A 17,072-nucleotide genomic window follows, 5' to 3' on the forward strand; every position below is an offset into this window, starting at 1 on the left:
TATGACATCTTAACATGCCCAGTGTGAGGAACCAGAAGTTCAGATCTAACCCGGTCAGCGACGTTGAACCAAAATGTAAAGCAGTCCAATGGCGGCATTACAAACTCGTCATCTGCGCCTTTCAACCGTGTCTGGATGCTGCTTGTCAGGCGTGTCCGTACGCCGTCGAATCTTGTCGAATGCTAACGTGAGATGGAATTTTACATTGACTGAAAGAATGAAAATTAGTCAAATGTGCAAACGTTACGGCTAAAAAATGCCAACGGCTGGGGACGACGCCTCCAATAACGTCGTTGCGCTCGGCAGATCGATAATCTGACTCAGTTAAGACAGTAACTGATCCAGTACTATTGCCACTGTAAAGTGACGTGATCTGTTAGTGTTACAGCACGCTTGACAGCCCCGCAAACGTCATCGGCACAACGGAGCTTACAAATTTCATAACGATGACAAATAAATGACAGCGGGATACCAACAAATAAAAGACGGACTTTTTACACAAAATTCCGAATTGTACTACCTATAATTGGATATAAGAAACAGCCGTAGTTCAATTAGATTACCCCATCTTCAACTTGAGCCTGCATGTCACGACTTCTCAGGACAAGACCCATTCTCAAACAGCTCCTCAACCCCGCTCAGCTCAGACCTTTCCACTTCACAACCACCAAAATGACAACCGGACTCTTCAACTACATCGATCCGACATCGAGTCTCGACGACAACGGAAACAGAGTCAAGCCCTGGGCTAAAGTCGACGTTGACCAGACTTCTTTTGAGCGCAGCCAGCACAAGCGCGACGTCGTGGACATTCGCAACGCCGCTAGCATTACCGCCTTTGGCGTGGATCTTTCTGGCTTCGATGTCTTCAAGTCTCCCGCCAAAGAAACAGAGTTCACTGACGATGCGGCTGTGAGGAACGGTTACTACGGCGAAGTTGAAGCGCTTCTCAAAGAGAGGATTCCTGAGATCAAGAAAGTTGTTATCTTTGATCATACTATTCGCAGGAGGGAGAAGTCGAGTCCCAGACAGCCGGTGCAACAAGTCCATGTCGATCAAACCCCCGGCGCTGCTGAAGCCCGCGTGAGACGACACACCGATCCTTCAGAGACAGAAGAGCTTCTCAAGGGCCGATACCAGATCATCAACGTCTGGCGACCAATCGGCCATCCGGCAACAGACTTCCCCCTTGCAGTAGTCGACTATCGCACCACAAAGCCAGAAGACATGATCAAAGTTGATCTTCTGTACCCCAAGCGCGAAGACAATGACGACGATGACCGTGGAAAGGAAGTCCTCCCTGATGCATCGACACTTCGTTCAACGGAGGGTTATCAGATCAAAGGCGAGACGTACTCTGTTGCGCCGAATGATGGGCACAAGTTTTACTACGCCAAGGATATGACGCCTGAGGAGGTCATGTTGATCAAGTGCTTTGATTCAAAGAGTGAGGTTCATGAGGGTGGTCAGCATGGGTTGGCGGGATATACACCTCACACTGCGTTTGTTGACCCTGCTACGCCGGCGGATGCGAAGGGACGACAGAGTATTGAGGTTAGATGCTTGGTGTTTTACTAGATACAGCGGATGGTTGGGACTCTCGCGTCCCGGTGGCTCAGACATAATACGTAGCTTTGTTTATAATGAATATCATGAGGTCTGTGACAAAATTGTCGATTCATGTCAATTACATTATCAATGGCATTCAGTTTGGTGACGGGTGAAATATGAATAGCATCTCTTGCTTCGTGAAGATCTGACTTTCTTTCTTATCCGACAAGGGTAAGTACAAACAGAGCCCATGAATTCCAGACCTCACTCCTCGCTTTTGTTGTACATTTCCTGCCTCAATCACACTTCCCTAGCAGGCTCCTGAGTCTCTCCCGTGTAGACGTATTCCGTTTAGTCGTGATTAGGGAGTAAAACTATCGAAATGGCCCAAGTTCCAAAAACGTGCCCCTGCTCTCCATCAACTTCACTGGCTTCTAAAATCTAGAAGTATCTTTGCCCTCCTCACCGTCTTCACTTTCATGCTCAGTCTGACCGTTGTTACTGTTTTCCAATTCGCCCAGTTAATCAACTCGATCCTCGATTTGATATCGAGCAGGTTCCTCTTCTTGTCGAACGAGAACTTTGACATACTTGGTCAAATCCAAACCCAGGCCGTGGTTACACATCATGCATATTTCGTCGTCGGTGCAGTTGCAAAAAGCAACGGTCCAAAGGTTCCAGACAAGCCACAGAAATCCTAGCATGGCCGAAGCCTCTGCCGGCTTAACCGGGAAGTTGTCCAAGTAATGATTTTGAACTTCCACGTACGCATCATCGCAATCATGAAAGACTGCTTCTTTGTTCACACACCAACCTGACCCCGAACGAGCAGCCTTATTGAGCAGGTAGATACACGGGGCATTGCCCTTGCTCCAGTTGCAGGTTTGAGCCCAGTTCGCAAACACGGCTCGAGGTGACTTTTCCTTGATGAGTTCGGCCCAGCTGCCAGGGAAACAATCGAATCAGGTGGTATCAACCTCCAAGGCAAGGTTGAAGGAGTGTCGGAGAACGATTGTCTTACCACCTGGACATGGAACATTCAGGCGAGCATCCTTGAGAACGAGTGGTAACAGGTGTTTCCCGGGGTCTTGGATGCAAAATAGATCTCGGGTGGGCATAACCATAAATGGCTCTTCATGCTCTTGATTGGATGGAAAAGGACAGGTAGGAAGAAAGAGCTCAGGCTCAAGAACTGAATCTCCATCACCTGGTCGCTTCTCAGACAGTTCCTCGTCGTCTTCAGAGGTCAATTCCTCAGAAATCAGCTGCGAAGGGTACGGTTGACAAGCCTTACCGAGGCACTCATCCGATTCGAGGGGCTCGAGGCCGCTGTTCTGAGTATTGCACCAAAGCTTCAGTCGAAAGTGCGAGGAAATGACCTCCCTGGACTCTTGGCATGCCTTCCATAGACCAGCATCCCACATGTGGGCGGATCTGTTTGCGCGTCCTACAACCCGCTGCCCATTGCGTGAGGTTGGGAAGTCGGGATGAAGTGCCTTCATCTCCATTGGACCAATCCAGGAGCGCAAGTCATCCCCAATACTTGCTAGATCGATGTAGTGTAGGCCTTGTTGACTGCTTGTGTGAGGGAAACACGCCGCCTTCCAAATCTTCAATCGAAGCTCAGTTGGGAGGTTCTGAAATAGGTGGAAAACCGCAAGAGAAACTTCGTTGGCCGAAAGGGCTGGCATCTCCTCTATTTGCTTGAGCCCACCGCCATGATCGGGATGCTTGAAGACCATGGGTTGCGTCATGATAGCTGTGTTCCGCTAGACTTATAAAATGAATGTCATAATTGTTCGGTATACTTCTTACCAGTGTACTTGATGAGTCTTGACGGAAAGATTCAGAGAATATGGCAAAATGGAAATGTGTTAGATGGAGAATGTCGAAAGTCAGAAGTTGGAATTGAGGAGTGATGGAGGGCGAAGAGGAGGGCCTCGGGAGTGAAAGCCTTTACTCGATGAACAGTACCGCGTGATGTATATTCTCTGGCAGTGGCAGGGCTTGTGGTAACAGTGGCAGCGGTCAGTGCTTTCTGAGCAACGAGGTGACTCATATAGGGAACAATAGGTAGGCAGTGCCAGTGTTCAAGTTACGCATGACAGTGAATGAACAAGTAGGGAGAAGATGGATGGCTCATAGTGTCAAAACACACGAGATGGGCTGATGTGAGTAAAGCATGGGTTTCTGGATGATTCATGCCTCACATTATCCCGATGGGATGTTCAGAAAATTACAAAACTTGATCAAAGCTTAATGAACTGACTTAAAGTATCATGAACATACACTGGATATTCCGTCCTTCATTCAAAACGCTATCTTGATCTATCGACATTACATCACTAAAACTATGACTTAAGGGGGAAGCATTTGATATCTTGAGTTTAGCAATGGCTGACTCTGTTGGCGGTACTGGGAAGAGTCAATGGATCTCCACGCACACTGCCTGTGAAGCTACAATACTAAGTCCTTGAGGTGAATCAAACCTGCCAACAGTTCTGGTGCTTGATTGGATTATCCCCCCTCAAGCAGACAACCCTTGCGTCACTGTTATACTCACTGGTCTACCACTGCCAAATGTAAACAGACAACAGTCCCATGCCCTTACTTTTAACACAAATGGCCCACATCATATCATTTTCTTCTCTTCCTCCTCTCATCCTCTCCTCCTCACCCTTCAACCCTTACTTCCCTTCTACACACCCTGCATCACAAACTTTCATAAGACCTCATCACAACCCTCCAACACATTCACCCTGAGCCTTCATCACAAGTCACAAGATGCCTGCAACCTTTCACGGGTTCCCACGCCTCCCAATTGAGGTTCAGCTCCAGAAATGGAAGGAAGCATGCATTCTTTCTGTTATCCCCGGCTATGATTCTTACAAGCAGGCTGGGTTGTACTTCGTCAACGTTGACACAGTCAAGTCCGGGGGCGAAGATCGACTTGCTCTACGAGCCCTCGGCCATTACCAAGGTCTTAACGGCGATGAGAAAGCCCCCAATAGCAATCGCTCAGCCTACATGTGGGACGGCGGCCTCTGGGGGGCTTTCAAACTGTCTCGCGAAGTCATTACAGAAAAGATATATTCCATGTGGCTTCGGCTTCCCGATTATCATCAGGACTATCTCGGCCGTCCGGTCACTCTCACCAGTCGAAACGCAGATGAAAGACTGGGCTACCTGGTTTTCCCTCAGCGAGACATGTTTTTCTTCCGAACAACAAACTGGAAGTCCTTGCCTCAGCACTTTGAGGACTGCAAGGCCAGCATCCCATTCTTCGATCCCCTCTCCTCTTCAATGGTTTCGGTGTCCACACTCGCTACTGAGGTTGATTCTAGCTGGATCGTCGACCTTAAAACTCAAAGCCGAGAACTCAGCTCGCAGTCTGGTGGCCACTCAGATGGAGGGCGTAGCCTCCGGATGGGTCAAAACACCCAGGCTCTGTCTGATAGATAAGGGCACACTTTCGGTTCGAAAGACTCGCGGCTACTATCCTATCCATCATGACTGCGACTGGAAATACAATTATATGAGTCACGAGTGGTGCAACGATGCCATCTATGCATTTATTGAAGCTCTGGATAAATTCCTTCCCTTCGAGAAGTATTGTCATCTATACGAACAGAACAATCCTGACAGTTGGGACGACGAGTTCAACATGTGATGTGATTTCGAAATCTCCCAGGAAATCAATGTGCTCGCCCGTTTCGAGTACGCAATTCGCAAGGAGGTTAGTTGGACAGCCATCTGCAACGACCTCTCCGAAGAGAACAAAGAGGGCTCTGAAACAGCTATCACATCTTCTGGAAGGGCTTACGACCTGGAGTATGATAACGATGTTGGATACTGCGTTGGGAGTTTTGGTGGTCGCCGCGAATGGACCTATCCTGGTAGCAACGAACGTTGCAACGATAATGACGTGGACCGAGTAGAGTATATCAAGCTCTTGGACTTGGATTTTGAGAATGTGGAAACGGAAGTATGTGAAGAGTAGATAGCGCGTTTGACTCGACAGTCGATGGACCAAGTATGAAAGCAACGCAGAATGCTGAGCTACCTAGTCAATAAAGGCATCCCGACTTCCTAGCCAGTCTGATCACAACAATTTAAACGAGTCCCTCGGGAGGGCAAGTAAATATAGGACTTCAAATAAAGGTACTATATGAATTGAGTAAGCACCTCCCTAAGCTTAGGGCAATTTACCTAAATATTATTATCCCTTAGGGTCAAGACTACACTCAGCAAAAGGTAGCCTAAACTTAGTAAAGGTGTCCTAAACTTATACTAATTTACCCAAGTCTCTCAAGATCTTGATTTTTGCCTCTACTACTCTGTCAAATGCTAATGGCTACCCTGTATCGTAATGGGGTACTCCAGCCCCGCATTTTATGGTTCTGCCGTTCCAGACCGTTTTTGCCACTCCAATTGGTCCCTTTCTGTGATCAATTCCCCCACGTAAATTTCCATCCCCACCAACTCTTTGTTATCCATTATCGAACCATCATGGCCAAGACAAAGTCCAAGAAACGCAAACAAGCGCAGGCTCAAGCTCAATCCGACAATCCTCGAAAGATCGCAAAGACCACTTCCCCTTTAATCCCGACGCCTCCTCCCGATGGCACGACCACGCACTTCGAGCCTAAGAACCTCCATACCGTTGTATCCGAAGAAGAGCTCGAGATCACCATCGACACACTCAATTCTCTCGCCCAGTACCCCGGCTTGATCAAGTCAAAGCTGTGCAAGGACCTGAGAGTTGCTGTTTACGACTTCAGACAAGCTTGCACGACGGGCGTCAACAATGCGGTCGGCGCGAATCTCACAGCGCAGGTCACTGCTGCTCTTGCCGATCGGAAATACACCGAAGCTCGAATCCTTCTCGCTGAGATGAAGATTCGTGGTGAACAGCCTAAGCTTGGTGCTCTGTGTCGATGGGTTCGAGATCTTGATGTCATCAGTGGCCTGTCGACGATTCCCGACCAGCAAGGCCTTGTAAAGCGCTCTGAGAGGGAAGAGACACTCATCAAGGTCATTGATGCGGTGCTTCGAGTCTGTGGCCACGAGGATCGAAACCCCAACGCCACCATCCAGCCTTCATCAATTGCCCTCCAAGAGATCTGGGATCTTCGCCCCGACGGTCCAACCGAGCAAGTCTACGCCTCGGTCCTCGATGGAAGTCTCGTAGCTTCGGCACCCGAGTCCCTCAAGAAGAACATTCGCATCATCGAGACAACACCTGGCGCTGAGCGTAAACCCCCGAACCATCACGATGCCATACTTTACGCTTCAACACCCGAGGCTGTTCCTCTGTCGACAACACCCCCGCCTACAACACATCGACCGCATCCTGTCGTTCAGGGTCTCAGTGTCGCCACCAATGTTCTATACCCCGAAGAGTGCAAGGCTATCATTGCGGCGGGTGAATACGTCAACTTTGTGCCCGATGCGCCGCTTCGAGAAGACGGGGACATCAGTATTCTGGCGCACAACTTTTACTGGGTTGTTGACAAGACGTTCCACGACACGCTATGGTCGCGCATTCAACCATTTGTGCCGGTGTCAATGAATGGGCGTCTAGCTCGTGGAATCAACCGCCGCTTCCGAGTGTATCGATAGTAGGTTCTCGAACCCCTTGATGTCAATTCTATCGCTAATGTGTCGCAGTGTCCCAGGAGCAGAGTACCGAGCACACATCGATGGCGCGTGGCCCCCGAGCGGCATCACGAAGGACGACAAATACGTCTACGACGACTCGCCGGCCGAAAAGAAGCAGAGCTCGCTCTTTACCTTCTTGATCTACCTTAACCAAGATTTCGAGGGTGGCGAAACTACATACTTCCTCCCGGCTGCACGGGAAGGAATACTGAATGCATACCCAGTTCGTCCAGTCATGGGCGGCGCGGCTATTTTCCCTCATGGCGAGATCAACGCGACATTGCATGAAGGTACTGGCGTGCGAAAGGGAGCCAAATACGTCATCCGAACCGAGATTGAGTACGATGTCGAACCGACGGAAGAAGTCAAGATCTGAAAGGAGCTGAAGATCTCGGGTACAAACAAATTGGATACATTAACGGCTGGACCGGGGAAAAGTATTGTTACGCTATTTACGTCTAATGAACATCATTCATCTACTCTGTCGCTGTAGTCTCACCCTCAGCTGGCTTGCGTCCCCAAACAATACGTTGCAGGTAGTAAGCGTGCGCCGGCTTCTTGGACTTCAACTCCCTCCTCAGCTGGGTACAGTACAGATGGACCTGTTCCTGCGTCCACCCCTCAAGAAGCGTAGCCATGAACGAGATGTGCCCCTCTACATCGGATAGAATGCTCATTGTCGTGAACCTTCCAATCTCCTTGAGGTGCTCATCCTGCGGCCAGTCGCCAACAGGAACCTTGATCGTCTTGGACTGGATGTCCACGAAGCCAGCGGCCTTGAGACCCTTCTCCTGCAGATTATCTGGTAGTGGGGTAAACACGCGACCGAGCTTCTTGCCGCCTTCGTGGAAGAACTTGCCCCATTCTGCAATTGCACTACCAGATTTGAGACTGTCGTCGTCACTGCAGCCCATGGGGTCACCTTCGTGGGATTCGATCCAGCCGCCGGGCTTGGTTACTTGGTATGCGCGCTCGTACAAGGCATACCAGTCGGGTACGCTTCCGTAGAGGAAACGGAGATGGATGAAGTCTGCGGAGTTGGGAGGGAATGTCCAGTCGAGGGTGAAGTCTTCGATCTCGAACTTAACGTTTGGGGGAACCCAGCTAGAGGTTGTTAGATCGTGTGGAGGGAGTTGGAGCTGGGGACTTACGTTGGCTGGATGGGGGAAATGTCTGTGCCGATGACCTCTGCCTCGGGGAACTCATCGCCAAAGTCCATGGCCCAAATGCCAGTGCCGGTTCCAATGTCGAGCACTTTGCTTGGCTCTTTGACGGGCGCCAGGAAGAGCTTGCCGTCCATGATCAACGTGGAGGTATGGTGGATGATGTCCAAGGCCTCAGAGGCCTGGTTGTCGTTCGATGCCCAGTACTGAGCATCGCCTCGCTCAGCGTGGTACGTCCGCCCGTTGATGGTTCGGTACTCGAGAATGCTGGAGTTGATACTCGCGGTAGAACTAGCAGCGTCGTCGCCTATCGCAGAGTCCCCATCTGAATTATCCGTAGCTTCAGTGTTCTGATTGAGTCAATTACCAAGTCCTCATCCGTGTAGTGTTTATGTATCATACCTCCCAGTGCGTCGGGGCAAGCATGTCCTGTGAGACGACATTCTCACCCTGCGTAACTTCTGGTGCAGCGCTCATATTGTATTTATTGACAAGAACAGAGTTGAAGAGGGGGAAGAGAAAAATTGAAGCTGTTCACCCCTCTTTGCTTGGCTTGGCCCCAGCTTGCATCGCATGGAGCGTGCTACGGTATCATCAGTCTATGGTTTCAAGGGTTCTGGGCGCTAGGGACCGGGGAGAAGCGGATGCGGTCCACTTGGTGGAGGGTTTTGAGCGGGAATGGGAATTGGCCCGCGGGAGGTTTCATGAGAAAGTGTTGGGGGAGGATCATGACCTGATTTTGTTAGTCGCTAAAATGCACACCTTGGCATTGACTTGACATTCACATAAATGTTATTCAACAGTGCAATCAACAACAGAATTCTCAATTCTCCAATAAGAAGCCAACGTCAATTCGGAAACATAAACACAAACCAGTATCTACTCACCAGACTCTATCCCCATGAAAGTGTGCGCCTCGTCCCCAGCTAACGCCCCAGCAGCCCTAAAGTACTGAGGTCAATCCGAACCCGAAAGCACATCTTCTTTCCTAGCCTCACTCCATCGTCGACCGTGGTGAATAATGGACTGATCAACGACAAGCTCCGGAACAACATGACCATAACGGTCAAACCATTCATCGCCTCCCACGTACCTCCAAGCAACGACAAACCCATACTGAGAAGTAACAACTTTATCAAAGTCAATGTCCAACTTCTCGAGACGAGGCTCGATTTCAGGCACCTCCTTTTTAAAGGCATTGCCCCCAAACTCATGATCTTCTCGCAGCTGTTCGCGAGTCATGGTGAGTACCTCCAGGTTAGGAACATCGCCCCAAGAACCAGACTTCTTAGCAGAGGGGTCCACTGGATGGGGGAACCACCAGTCTCCTGAACGGGCCAGGAGAAGACAGCTCATCCCTGGCGGACACGGCATCTTCATTGATACACAATTGTCGTATTCCTCCACGGTACCCGATGCCACTTTGTCTGTGACTGGTAACTTGAGGTATCTCTGATACGCATCGAGTTGTTGCTTTGCCCAGCGACTGCTGGGATCATCAAAGTTGACCGCCAGATCTCTGAACCTCTGCGTAAGTACATCGTTAGGGATGAACTCTCCAGGTCGATGTAGTTCGGAACGAGGTAGCTCGCTGACACCTTCTTCCTTGATAAGCTCCTCCTCCTTGACAGACTGTTCTTCCTCGATGCCTGGCTCTTTCTTGATCCCTGGTTCTTCCTTGATAGACTGAAGGTCAGCCGTAGGATCATCTTGAGCACGAGCCCTCAGCTCATCGACAATGAGGTCCTTGAATGCCTGTCCTAGACTCATGAAGAAGTCATACGCGTCAAATGGAACGAAGCACAGTTCAGTGAAAGGAATATCAAACTTGAGATCCGCCATCATCTCCCTGCGCTTTTCTCTCGTCATCTTAGGCTTTCTATTCTCTGTTCGTTCATCAATCTTTTTGAGCTCCTCGTCAACACAAAACTTTATCAAAACCTCGATTTCGCTAACTCGCCAGTAGAACTGGAATTCGTCAAGTCGATCCCTGCTTTCTACAATACAATCATAGGACAAGCTTTGCAGGTCTTCAGTGATGGCACCGCAATGAATGCCAAGCTGTTCTATCGTAAGATTGTCCAAGTTGTTCGCAATATCGATAAGGCGAAGTCTGAGGCTTTGTAGACGACCTCGCATCGATCGTTGCTTGACTTCTTTCCAGTCTGGATACATAATGATGATTAGTAATAGACCTAGTTATAATATTTGTCGGAGAAAGGGACGAAAAGCTTGATGTTGCGGTTGAAATGTCAATAGTGCGGTGAAACGACATGGACGACATCAGTACGCGCCAGTATCGTATTTAAAGGTCCGAGACTACTGAGTCGGCCGAGCTGTTGTTCGAGAGTTCACCTCTATCGTCTTTGTGCCTATTCAGAATTATTTAAATTGAACGATTCCTTACAACAAAGATTGTGTCCTGGTGCTGGAACTCTGTCTGAACAACAGGATGATTCTATACCACAGCATGAACAATACAGAAACAACCGCCTTTGTGTTCGAACATGATGAGAGCCTCAGTAAACTAAAAGAAAATGGTTAGGATATTGAAGAAACCAGCAGAAAAACATCTCTGAAGAAACCTTGCTGTTCGGCGACAGGGTCAAAAGCAAGTTGACTTTGTGCAGAACTTCCCATTTTGTCCAATACGACACGAGGAGATAACTATCCCATTGAACAAGAGGTTGGTATCACTTTCAGTCATGGGGTATCATACAACTTGTTTTAATTGAGAACACAGACTAAGGGGAGGGCATACAAAGAGCTGCGTTGTGATTTGATATGTCGGAGTCAGACAGAGAAGTATGTCTTCCTGTTCCAGGTCTCGCCTGAGCTCATCTATCTAAAGAGGTTGAGACTGAATGTCTACCGGTGGATAAAAGGCGTAGTTGCCGAAACAGACCATGATCAAATCGCTATTACTGATAGTTGACTAAACCCAGATGGCCTCAAGAATACGTTGGCTTGGCGAGTGTGTCTGCCACAACCGGCCAAAATCCCATCTCGTTGGCAACCAAAATTCCCACCTGAACCGCAAACGCTGCATAGATTGTTTTCCTCCTTAGTCATACAAAACCTCCCTAGTCCAATGGTCGAAGCACTAATTGTCCTACTGATGAGTGAGCCAGATGTAACACAGATATATCATCATAGACTCACTATTTTTATGAGGACACAATGCCGCTTAGACCGAAGTAACTGCTCTGGGTATATGTCCAGGTGACTCAATAAGGGAATTTCCTTAGGCTGTGGAGGAAAAGTACTGCGCGCCGACCAGGGCCTCGGCAGCTCGACCACCGAAGGTTTCATATGGCTCAAAGGCCACCTTGGCCACCGTGATGGCGGGGAACTCGAAATCATCCATAGGACGGGAAGGAATCTTGAGGCACTCCAAGAATTGGGAAGGGAAATCTGCCTTGTAGACATAGGCATTCTCTTGTTCGTCCTTGTGAGTCACGAAAAGACGGACCTGGAAGTCATTGTGTTAGTGAGAGCGCTATCAATGGACGAGGAGTTGTCAACTTACGAGGTAAAGCCGTGCTTGCCCTGTTGTATCGGATCTCTCCTGGGCTTGTGCCAGGCTCAACATCACACAGACCAGATACGGATCTCGGGTCCAGTCCTGAGGGGTGACTTTGGCAAGTCTTCGTTTGTAGATCTGCTCCATAGGCAGGTTCACTGTACCCGGGGGGCCAGCCCGGGCAGTGAACCGCGCCTTACGGTCCCCGTCAACATTGTAGGAATAATATCCGACAATTGGCTCGGGATATGGTACGTCAATGTGCCCAGAGATCCGAAAAGCACTGCATTGAGGTACATGCACGAGTCGATCACAGTAGTGAAAGGCGGCGGCCACGCTATCAAAGGTTAGTCAAAGTGAGGGTGTCGAAGTACACGTAACATACAGGACAAACTCTAAAACACCTGTTCCTCTAAACAGTGATCGGACGTAGTGCGATTTCATGTTTTCGACGGGTGTTGTCGCTAACCGGGTAGCGTAATATGTAAGCCTCCCATCTTGTTGGGCGTGATGGCCTTGGGTGCCGCTGGCTTCTTCGACCTCGATAAATTCGCAACCCACCAACTCGAGATGATGGGAGGTCCAGTGTAGAGGCGAAGCTTGGAGTCCCCGGTTCTCTACAGTCAATTGATGAAGTGACTTCGAAGAGTCTGACATGACGATGTTTCAGTTTCAAGAGTAATAGTGAGAAAGACTTATGAGCCGAGAGCTGGGTGCAGAAGATGAGACGTGACGAAGATTGGAAGTAAAAGATGGGAGTGAAGGAGAGTATAGCGAAGGAGAAGGCTAGAAGGCTGCTGAGGTCGTAAGAGGTCTACCAGTGTTAACTTGGGCACGCGTAGACTGGCACTGGCAGTACGGTGGCAGGATAAGGGATCAGTTACCACTGCACCAAGACCAGGCGGGTCCTGCGTGAGGCAACAATTGCCCCAAGGCTGAGCCGTTTGCTCAGTGACTCTGAAGAGTCGCTTGGAGCTTGGCAACTGGCTCTGTGAATGAGAACAGCCCGGGCATGTTCCTTTGTGCCAGTGGAGCAGATGGTCAGCCCTGTTACCTTGTGGTTCTTCATCTTATGTCAACCTTTGCTCCTCAACGAACAAGAGTGTTATCACTTCTATCGTTCTTGTAAATTGGAAAGGATACGAATCCGAAAATACTTCTGTCCCATTAAACTTTTATGCTTTATGGGAAGGGCTGGTAAGCCAGTAAGAAGAGGTAATGTCAACAAACTTTCATTTGTGAAACTTTATCTGCGAGTATTTCATCTCAGGCCTCTTGAGTCACGCCGCAGAAAATTACTTTATCATTTCCGATATATCATAAACATGCCCCTCCTCAACTGCAGGTTGCACTGTACATCTTAACTGATCCTTCTCTTCTTGCAACAGCCACGCCCATCATAATCATCCAGATGAACATCATGGACCAACTCGGCAAGCGCAAGGCTTCTGGCATCTCCGAGGATAATGTATCAACCAAGAGGTAACCTTTAAAAACTCTTGACCCAAAAACTTAGCTGACAGCGCTGTAGTATTGCGAAATCTAAGACGTTCACGTTCGTTGTTGGCCCCGACGAGACCGAGTTTACTATTCATTCCGCACTTGTCGCAAAACAGTCACCCGTCTTGAACGTCCTGGTCAACGGATCCTTCAAAGAGGCACTGGAACAACGCGTCGAATGGATCGATCTCGAGGAGACCGTCTTCCTGAGCTTCTGGGAGTTTGCGTACAGCGGTGACTACACCAACCCCATCCGAGAAGATGACGAACAGGAGGAGACAGATCCTGTTGATGAAGGGCTGAGAAACTGGAGCAAGTCTTGGGCACACTACGTCCGCCATCATCCACCATTCTCAGGCCCTAACAGTCGCAATGCACCCGGACTCAACGGCATGTGGCAAGACTTTGTCGACAAGTACACCCCCATCTCTCGACCATCTGATATAGGCAACATTGGTGAAGGCACGATGCTACACCATGCCCAGGTCTGCATCTTCGCTGACCGATACTGTGTCGACGCGTTAATGGACGTTTCCTTGGGCAAGCTATTCATCGCTCTCGAGGCGATCATGCCTTGGGGCAATTCCTGGGACTCCATCATGGAGCTACTGATCCTGGCCTCTGGCAAGTTTGTACCATTCAAACTTCGGGAGATTGTCGCAGAGTACATTCTGAGCCAGGCCGAGCTGTTCAAGAACCAGGAGGTGTTTCAGGACTTTATGAGCAATCACGATGGTCCGATGCAGGGACTGTTGAGTCAGATCTTTGAACCAGAGGATGATCTTTGAACAAGAGGATGATCTTTGAACCAGAGGATGATGAGCAATTTCTCTCTGCCAGCACATGTGATAAATCGGCCACATGCGATAGATCGGCGGATTGGTAAGCCAACCATGATTGAGGGTTCATATGTATTGCTCGTTGGTGGCTGGGAGGCCTACCAGCCTTGGTGGCGCAAATATGTCAACGGAAGGCGCTGGAGACTGTTAATCATTGGAGGAATTGACATTGGAGTACTTGTATACTAATAGAGGCTTGCATATTCACCGAACCCCTCCTTCACTTGCACAGTGAGGATGGACGGGGCATATAAACTACCTTCTTGCCGCCATCTATGACAGTCCCCCTCGTAAGCTGTATAGATCACCCACAGAAGCGTTTTTTTCTGATGTAAATATGATAACTCTCGAAGACAGAATCCGTATGCGGAAGTCTGCCGCTCCTGATCTCCTTCTGTACTTTGGGACATGCTGACCTCGAATAGGGCGCGCGAAAGCGGAGAGTTCACAGACTTTGCGTTCACTTGCGAAGGGGAAACTATTCCTATCCATAGAATCATCGTCTGCAGCCAGTCTACTGTCTTCCACAGAGCATGCACTGGGATGTTCAAGGTCAGGATTTTCGCAAGCACCATTTCGCGTACACTGACAAGGCCCAGGAAGCTTCATCTGGAATCTACGACTTGAACGACCATCCTCTCCAGGTGGTTAATCGCATGGTCGAATACCTCTATACCGGAGTCTATGAAGTCCCAGACAATGCCGGCCTGTTGACACATGCTACCATGTTTACCCTGGCAGACAAGTACGGGATTGGCGGACTGCAAGAGTTCGCAGGCGGGGAATACCTCGAATGCTTATACCGATATGACAAGTTTAACAACCAAGACTTCACCAGATCAATTACAGAAGTCTACAAAGTCCCCAGGGAGGTATCCAAGAACCTCCGAAACGCCGCTCTAGTGTTGGCCAGAGTCAGGCTCAGAAAGGCGGTGGCTATAGAGGCGCTGGAAGCGATTACTGAAGAATTCGTATATGACTGCCCTGAGTTTTCGAAAGAACTAATAAGTCTCTTTTTACGATTTCCACTGATGGGGACTTGCACAAATATCTATTGCAAGTCAGAGGGATTGGTCCCGGTCGAGCCTCTCGGATGTCGGTGTCGGAAATGCGGAAAGGGGAAGGCCACCGATGAAACGACACTACGCGAATGGCTTGGAAGGCTGGAAGTTGAATTTGATTGTGGTGACAAAGCCTTGGCGGCTGAAAATAGTGCTTAAAGTAGGTGGTAGCCATGGTATCAATGTCTAATTTGTGAGCTAGATGTGTTATTTGCAGTTGTGACCTGTGGCTGAGTGCTTATTCTAGCAGACAGAACTTTGTGGCCATAGCCCAAGATGACGTGGAGGATAAGACCGCCTTGTTGGAGTAAGCTAGTACCTCGACCAAAGTATTTGCCTTCTTTGACAGACTTGGGTTGATTGGTGTCTCTGAAAAGGTGACATGGAAACCCAAAAAGCCTTCCGCTTCGAGCCTGAGGTATGTATGGTTAGAGTTTCTCTAATAAGTCTACTTGGAAAGGCAAAGTGTAATGGAGCGAGATGATAAGCCATAGAATGCCATTCTCGTAATCGAGCTTCTGTTGCATGATCTAGCTTTTGTTTGGTGATTATAAACTCCTGGCTAAAGACAACTTTAGAGTCCCTCCGATGAGGATATCTTGTCCATTTCTCTTATATATACCCACTCTCCCTCGCCATCCGAGACGTAAAATACTGAACTCCTCTCAAAGACTAAAATCTCTATCAAACATCATCATGAACCTCGAGGAACGGAAGCTCATGCAGAAATCAGTTGTTTACACATTCCGTCCAAGCTCAACTAACGTCTCCTAGGGCCCAAAAAGCCGGTCAGTTCACTGACTTCGCTTTTCTTTGCAAAGGCACAAAGATTCCCGTGCACAAAGTGATAATCTGTGCACAGTCCAAAGTTTTTAATGCCGCTTGTACGAGTGGTTTCAATGTAAGGTAGTGAAAACTAAGCTACAGTGACAATACACTGATCCTGATGCAGGAAGCCACATCTGGGGTCTATGACTTGAGCGAATACCCTCTGGAGTTGGTTGAGATGATGGTCGAATACTTCTACGTCGGGAACTACGAAGATCCGAGTGCAGATATGTCCAAGGTGTCCCTTTCGACGCATCTGTCGATGCTGGTCTTGGCCGACAAGTACGCCATCCGAGGCCTTGAACGGCAGGCTAATCTTTGTTTCATCTGCCGACTGAATGAGAAGAATATTGAGCTGAAAGAATTTCTTGATTCGCTTCCGGTTCTGTATGAAATGCCAATATCGGTCTTTGGGGACGTTATCAAGCCAGCCATCTACTACCCAAGGGAGACGCTGCTGACTTTCACATGTAGGAAAGCAAGCATGGGAATGATTGACCAGATATCTGATGCTAGTCAAGACTTCCTGAAGGAGGTGATGTTGTCTATCATGAGTACCCCGGTAACATCGAGATGTTGCGATTGCAGCAAGTCAAGTCCTCCATATAAGTACACTTTGCACTTACGGGATGGGATTACTTATTTTAAGGATCAACAAGTTATTGAAAATGCTATCCGGGGCGTTGGGTTCTAGGGCCTGATTGCTAGCAGTTGGTAGTATAAACCAACATGACCATAGTCACCTGGCTAATTATAAGATGGTTGACATTTCAAATCTATAGAATTTATACTCAAATCCTTTGCATTAAAAAGCTGTTATCCATTAGCTGTATTCGATTTCCCTTATTCTTGGCAAGGTCTTGAGAGCCGTAAGATGAATAATACAGAGACCTAACTCGAGCTCCTGAATGCTTGAAATAGCCAACTAAAGACCAAGAAAGGGCTT

The 17,072-nt window shown here is 48.7% G+C and overlaps 10 protein-coding genes across 15 annotated transcripts; 6 read left to right on the plus strand and 4 right to left on the minus strand.

Moving 5' to 3' along the window:
- Nucleotides 1-461: 461 nt before the first annotated feature.
- Nucleotides 462-1,724, plus strand: FVEG_12868 (hypothetical protein). The gene has a single exon (XM_018902247.1). It carries the CDS (start codon nt 586-588, stop codon nt 1,576-1,578), a length of 993 nt encoding a protein of 330 aa, XP_018760929.1. The 5' UTR covers nt 462-585; the 3' UTR covers nt 1,579-1,724.
- A 348-nt stretch (nt 1,725-2,072) lies between these two features.
- FVEG_12869 (hypothetical protein) lies at nt 2,073-3,305 on the minus strand (the record flags this gene model as incomplete). The annotated part of the gene is made up of 2 exons (XM_018902248.1): nt 2,073-2,474; nt 2,529-3,305. The coding sequence occupies 2 exons, from the start codon at nt 3,303-3,305 to the stop codon at nt 2,073-2,075; spliced, it is 1,179 nt and encodes a 392-aa protein (XP_018760930.1).
- Nucleotides 3,306-4,335: 1,030 nt separating this feature from the next.
- On the plus strand, nt 4,336-5,013 carry FVEG_12870 (hypothetical protein; the record flags this gene model as incomplete). Its single annotated transcript, XM_018902249.1, has 1 exon — nt 4,336-5,013. The coding sequence occupies one exon, from the start codon at nt 4,336-4,338 to the stop codon at nt 5,011-5,013; it is 678 nt and encodes a 225-aa protein (XP_018760931.1).
- Nucleotides 5,014-5,108: 95 nt separating this feature from the next.
- FVEG_17384 (hypothetical protein) lies at nt 5,109-5,551 on the plus strand (the record flags this gene model as incomplete). Its single annotated transcript, XM_018906631.1, has 2 exons — nt 5,109-5,195; nt 5,243-5,551. 2 exons carry the CDS (start codon nt 5,109-5,111, stop codon nt 5,549-5,551), a joined length of 396 nt encoding a protein of 131 aa, XP_018760932.1.
- A 473-nt stretch (nt 5,552-6,024) lies between these two features.
- FVEG_12871 (hypothetical protein) lies at nt 6,025-10,782 on the plus strand. 6 transcript variants are annotated; one of them, XM_018902253.1, is made up of 6 exons: nt 6,025-7,172; nt 7,222-9,250; nt 9,317-9,331; nt 9,417-9,906; nt 9,990-10,263; nt 10,342-10,782. In XM_018902253.1, the coding sequence occupies exons 1-2, from the start codon at nt 6,061-6,063 to the stop codon at nt 7,586-7,588; spliced, it is 1,479 nt and encodes a 492-aa protein (XP_018760936.1). In that variant the 5' UTR covers nt 6,025-6,060; the 3' UTR covers nt 7,589-9,250; nt 9,317-9,331; nt 9,417-9,906; nt 9,990-10,263; nt 10,342-10,782. The 6 variants fall into 6 exon arrangements, with proteins under 6 accessions (XP_018760936.1, XP_018760935.1, XP_018760934.1 ...); XM_018902252.1 differs by having other exon boundaries at nt 7,222-9,906; XM_018902251.1 differs by having other exon boundaries at nt 9,317-9,906; nt 9,990-10,782.
- On the minus strand, nt 7,602-8,976 carry FVEG_12872 (hypothetical protein). Its single transcript, XM_018902256.1, has 3 exons — nt 8,778-8,976; nt 8,364-8,725; nt 7,602-8,316 (listed from the first exon to the last, which is right to left on the minus strand). The coding sequence occupies exons 1-3, from the start codon at nt 8,850-8,852 to the stop codon at nt 7,689-7,691; spliced, it is 1,065 nt and encodes a 354-aa protein (XP_018760939.1). The 5' UTR covers nt 8,853-8,976; the 3' UTR covers nt 7,602-7,688.
- FVEG_12873 (hypothetical protein) lies at nt 9,333-10,550 on the minus strand (the record flags this gene model as incomplete). The annotated part of the gene is made up of 1 exon (XM_018902257.1): nt 9,333-10,550. One exon carries the CDS (start codon nt 10,548-10,550, stop codon nt 9,333-9,335), a length of 1,218 nt encoding a protein of 405 aa, XP_018760940.1.
- An 837-nt stretch (nt 10,783-11,619) lies between the features above and the next one.
- On the minus strand, nt 11,620-12,555 carry FVEG_12874 (hypothetical protein; the record flags this gene model as incomplete). The annotated part of the gene is made up of 3 exons (XM_018902258.1): nt 11,620-11,847; nt 11,905-12,235; nt 12,284-12,555. The coding sequence occupies 3 exons, from the start codon at nt 12,553-12,555 to the stop codon at nt 11,620-11,622; spliced, it is 831 nt and encodes a 276-aa protein (XP_018760941.1).
- A 763-nt stretch (nt 12,556-13,318) lies between these two features.
- FVEG_12875 (hypothetical protein) lies at nt 13,319-14,186 on the plus strand (the record flags this gene model as incomplete). Its single annotated transcript, XM_018902259.1, has 2 exons — nt 13,319-13,380; nt 13,430-14,186. 2 exons carry the CDS (start codon nt 13,319-13,321, stop codon nt 14,184-14,186), a joined length of 819 nt encoding a protein of 272 aa, XP_018760942.1.
- Nucleotides 14,187-14,574: 388 nt separating this feature from the next.
- FVEG_17385 (hypothetical protein) lies at nt 14,575-16,656 on the plus strand (the record flags this gene model as incomplete). The annotated part of the gene is made up of 6 exons (XM_018906632.1): nt 14,575-14,633; nt 14,663-14,789; nt 14,837-15,141; nt 16,073-16,199; nt 16,251-16,596; nt 16,643-16,656. 6 exons carry the CDS (start codon nt 14,575-14,577, stop codon nt 16,654-16,656), a joined length of 978 nt encoding a protein of 325 aa, XP_018760943.1.
- Nucleotides 16,657-17,072: the final 416 nt, after the last annotated feature.

Source organism: Fusarium verticillioides, chromosome 11 (assembly GCF_000149555.1).
Source record: "Fusarium verticillioides 7600 chromosome 11, whole genome shotgun sequence".
Taxonomy (NCBI): Eukaryota; Fungi; Ascomycota; class Sordariomycetes; order Hypocreales; family Nectriaceae; genus Fusarium; species Fusarium verticillioides.

Excerpts from the sequence above, each read along its gene's own strand:
- FVEG_12868 (XM_018902247.1), top strand. The coding sequence starts at position 586 with ATGTCACGACTTCTCAGGACAAGACCCATTCTCAAACAGCTCCTCAAC.
- FVEG_12871 (XM_018902250.1), top strand. The coding sequence starts at position 6,061 with ATGGCCAAGACAAAGTCCAAGAAACGCAAACAAGCGCAGGCTCAAGCT. Across the intron at positions 7,173-7,221 it reads CGCTTCCGAGTGTATCGATA|TGTCCCAGGAGCAGAGTACC; the intron begins GTAGGTTCTCGA and ends AATGTGTCGCAG.
- FVEG_12872 (XM_018902256.1), bottom strand. The coding sequence starts at position 8,852 with ATGAGCGCTGCACCAGAAGTTACGCAGGGTGAGAATGTCGTCTCACAG. Across the intron at positions 8,726-8,777 it reads TTGCCCCGACGCACTGGGAG|AACACTGAAGCTACGGATAA; the intron begins GTATGATACATA and ends TGACTCAATCAG. Across the intron at positions 8,317-8,363 it reads ATTTCCCCCATCCAGCCAAC|CTGGGTTCCCCCAAACGTTA; the intron begins GTAAGTCCCCAG and ends AACAACCTCTAG.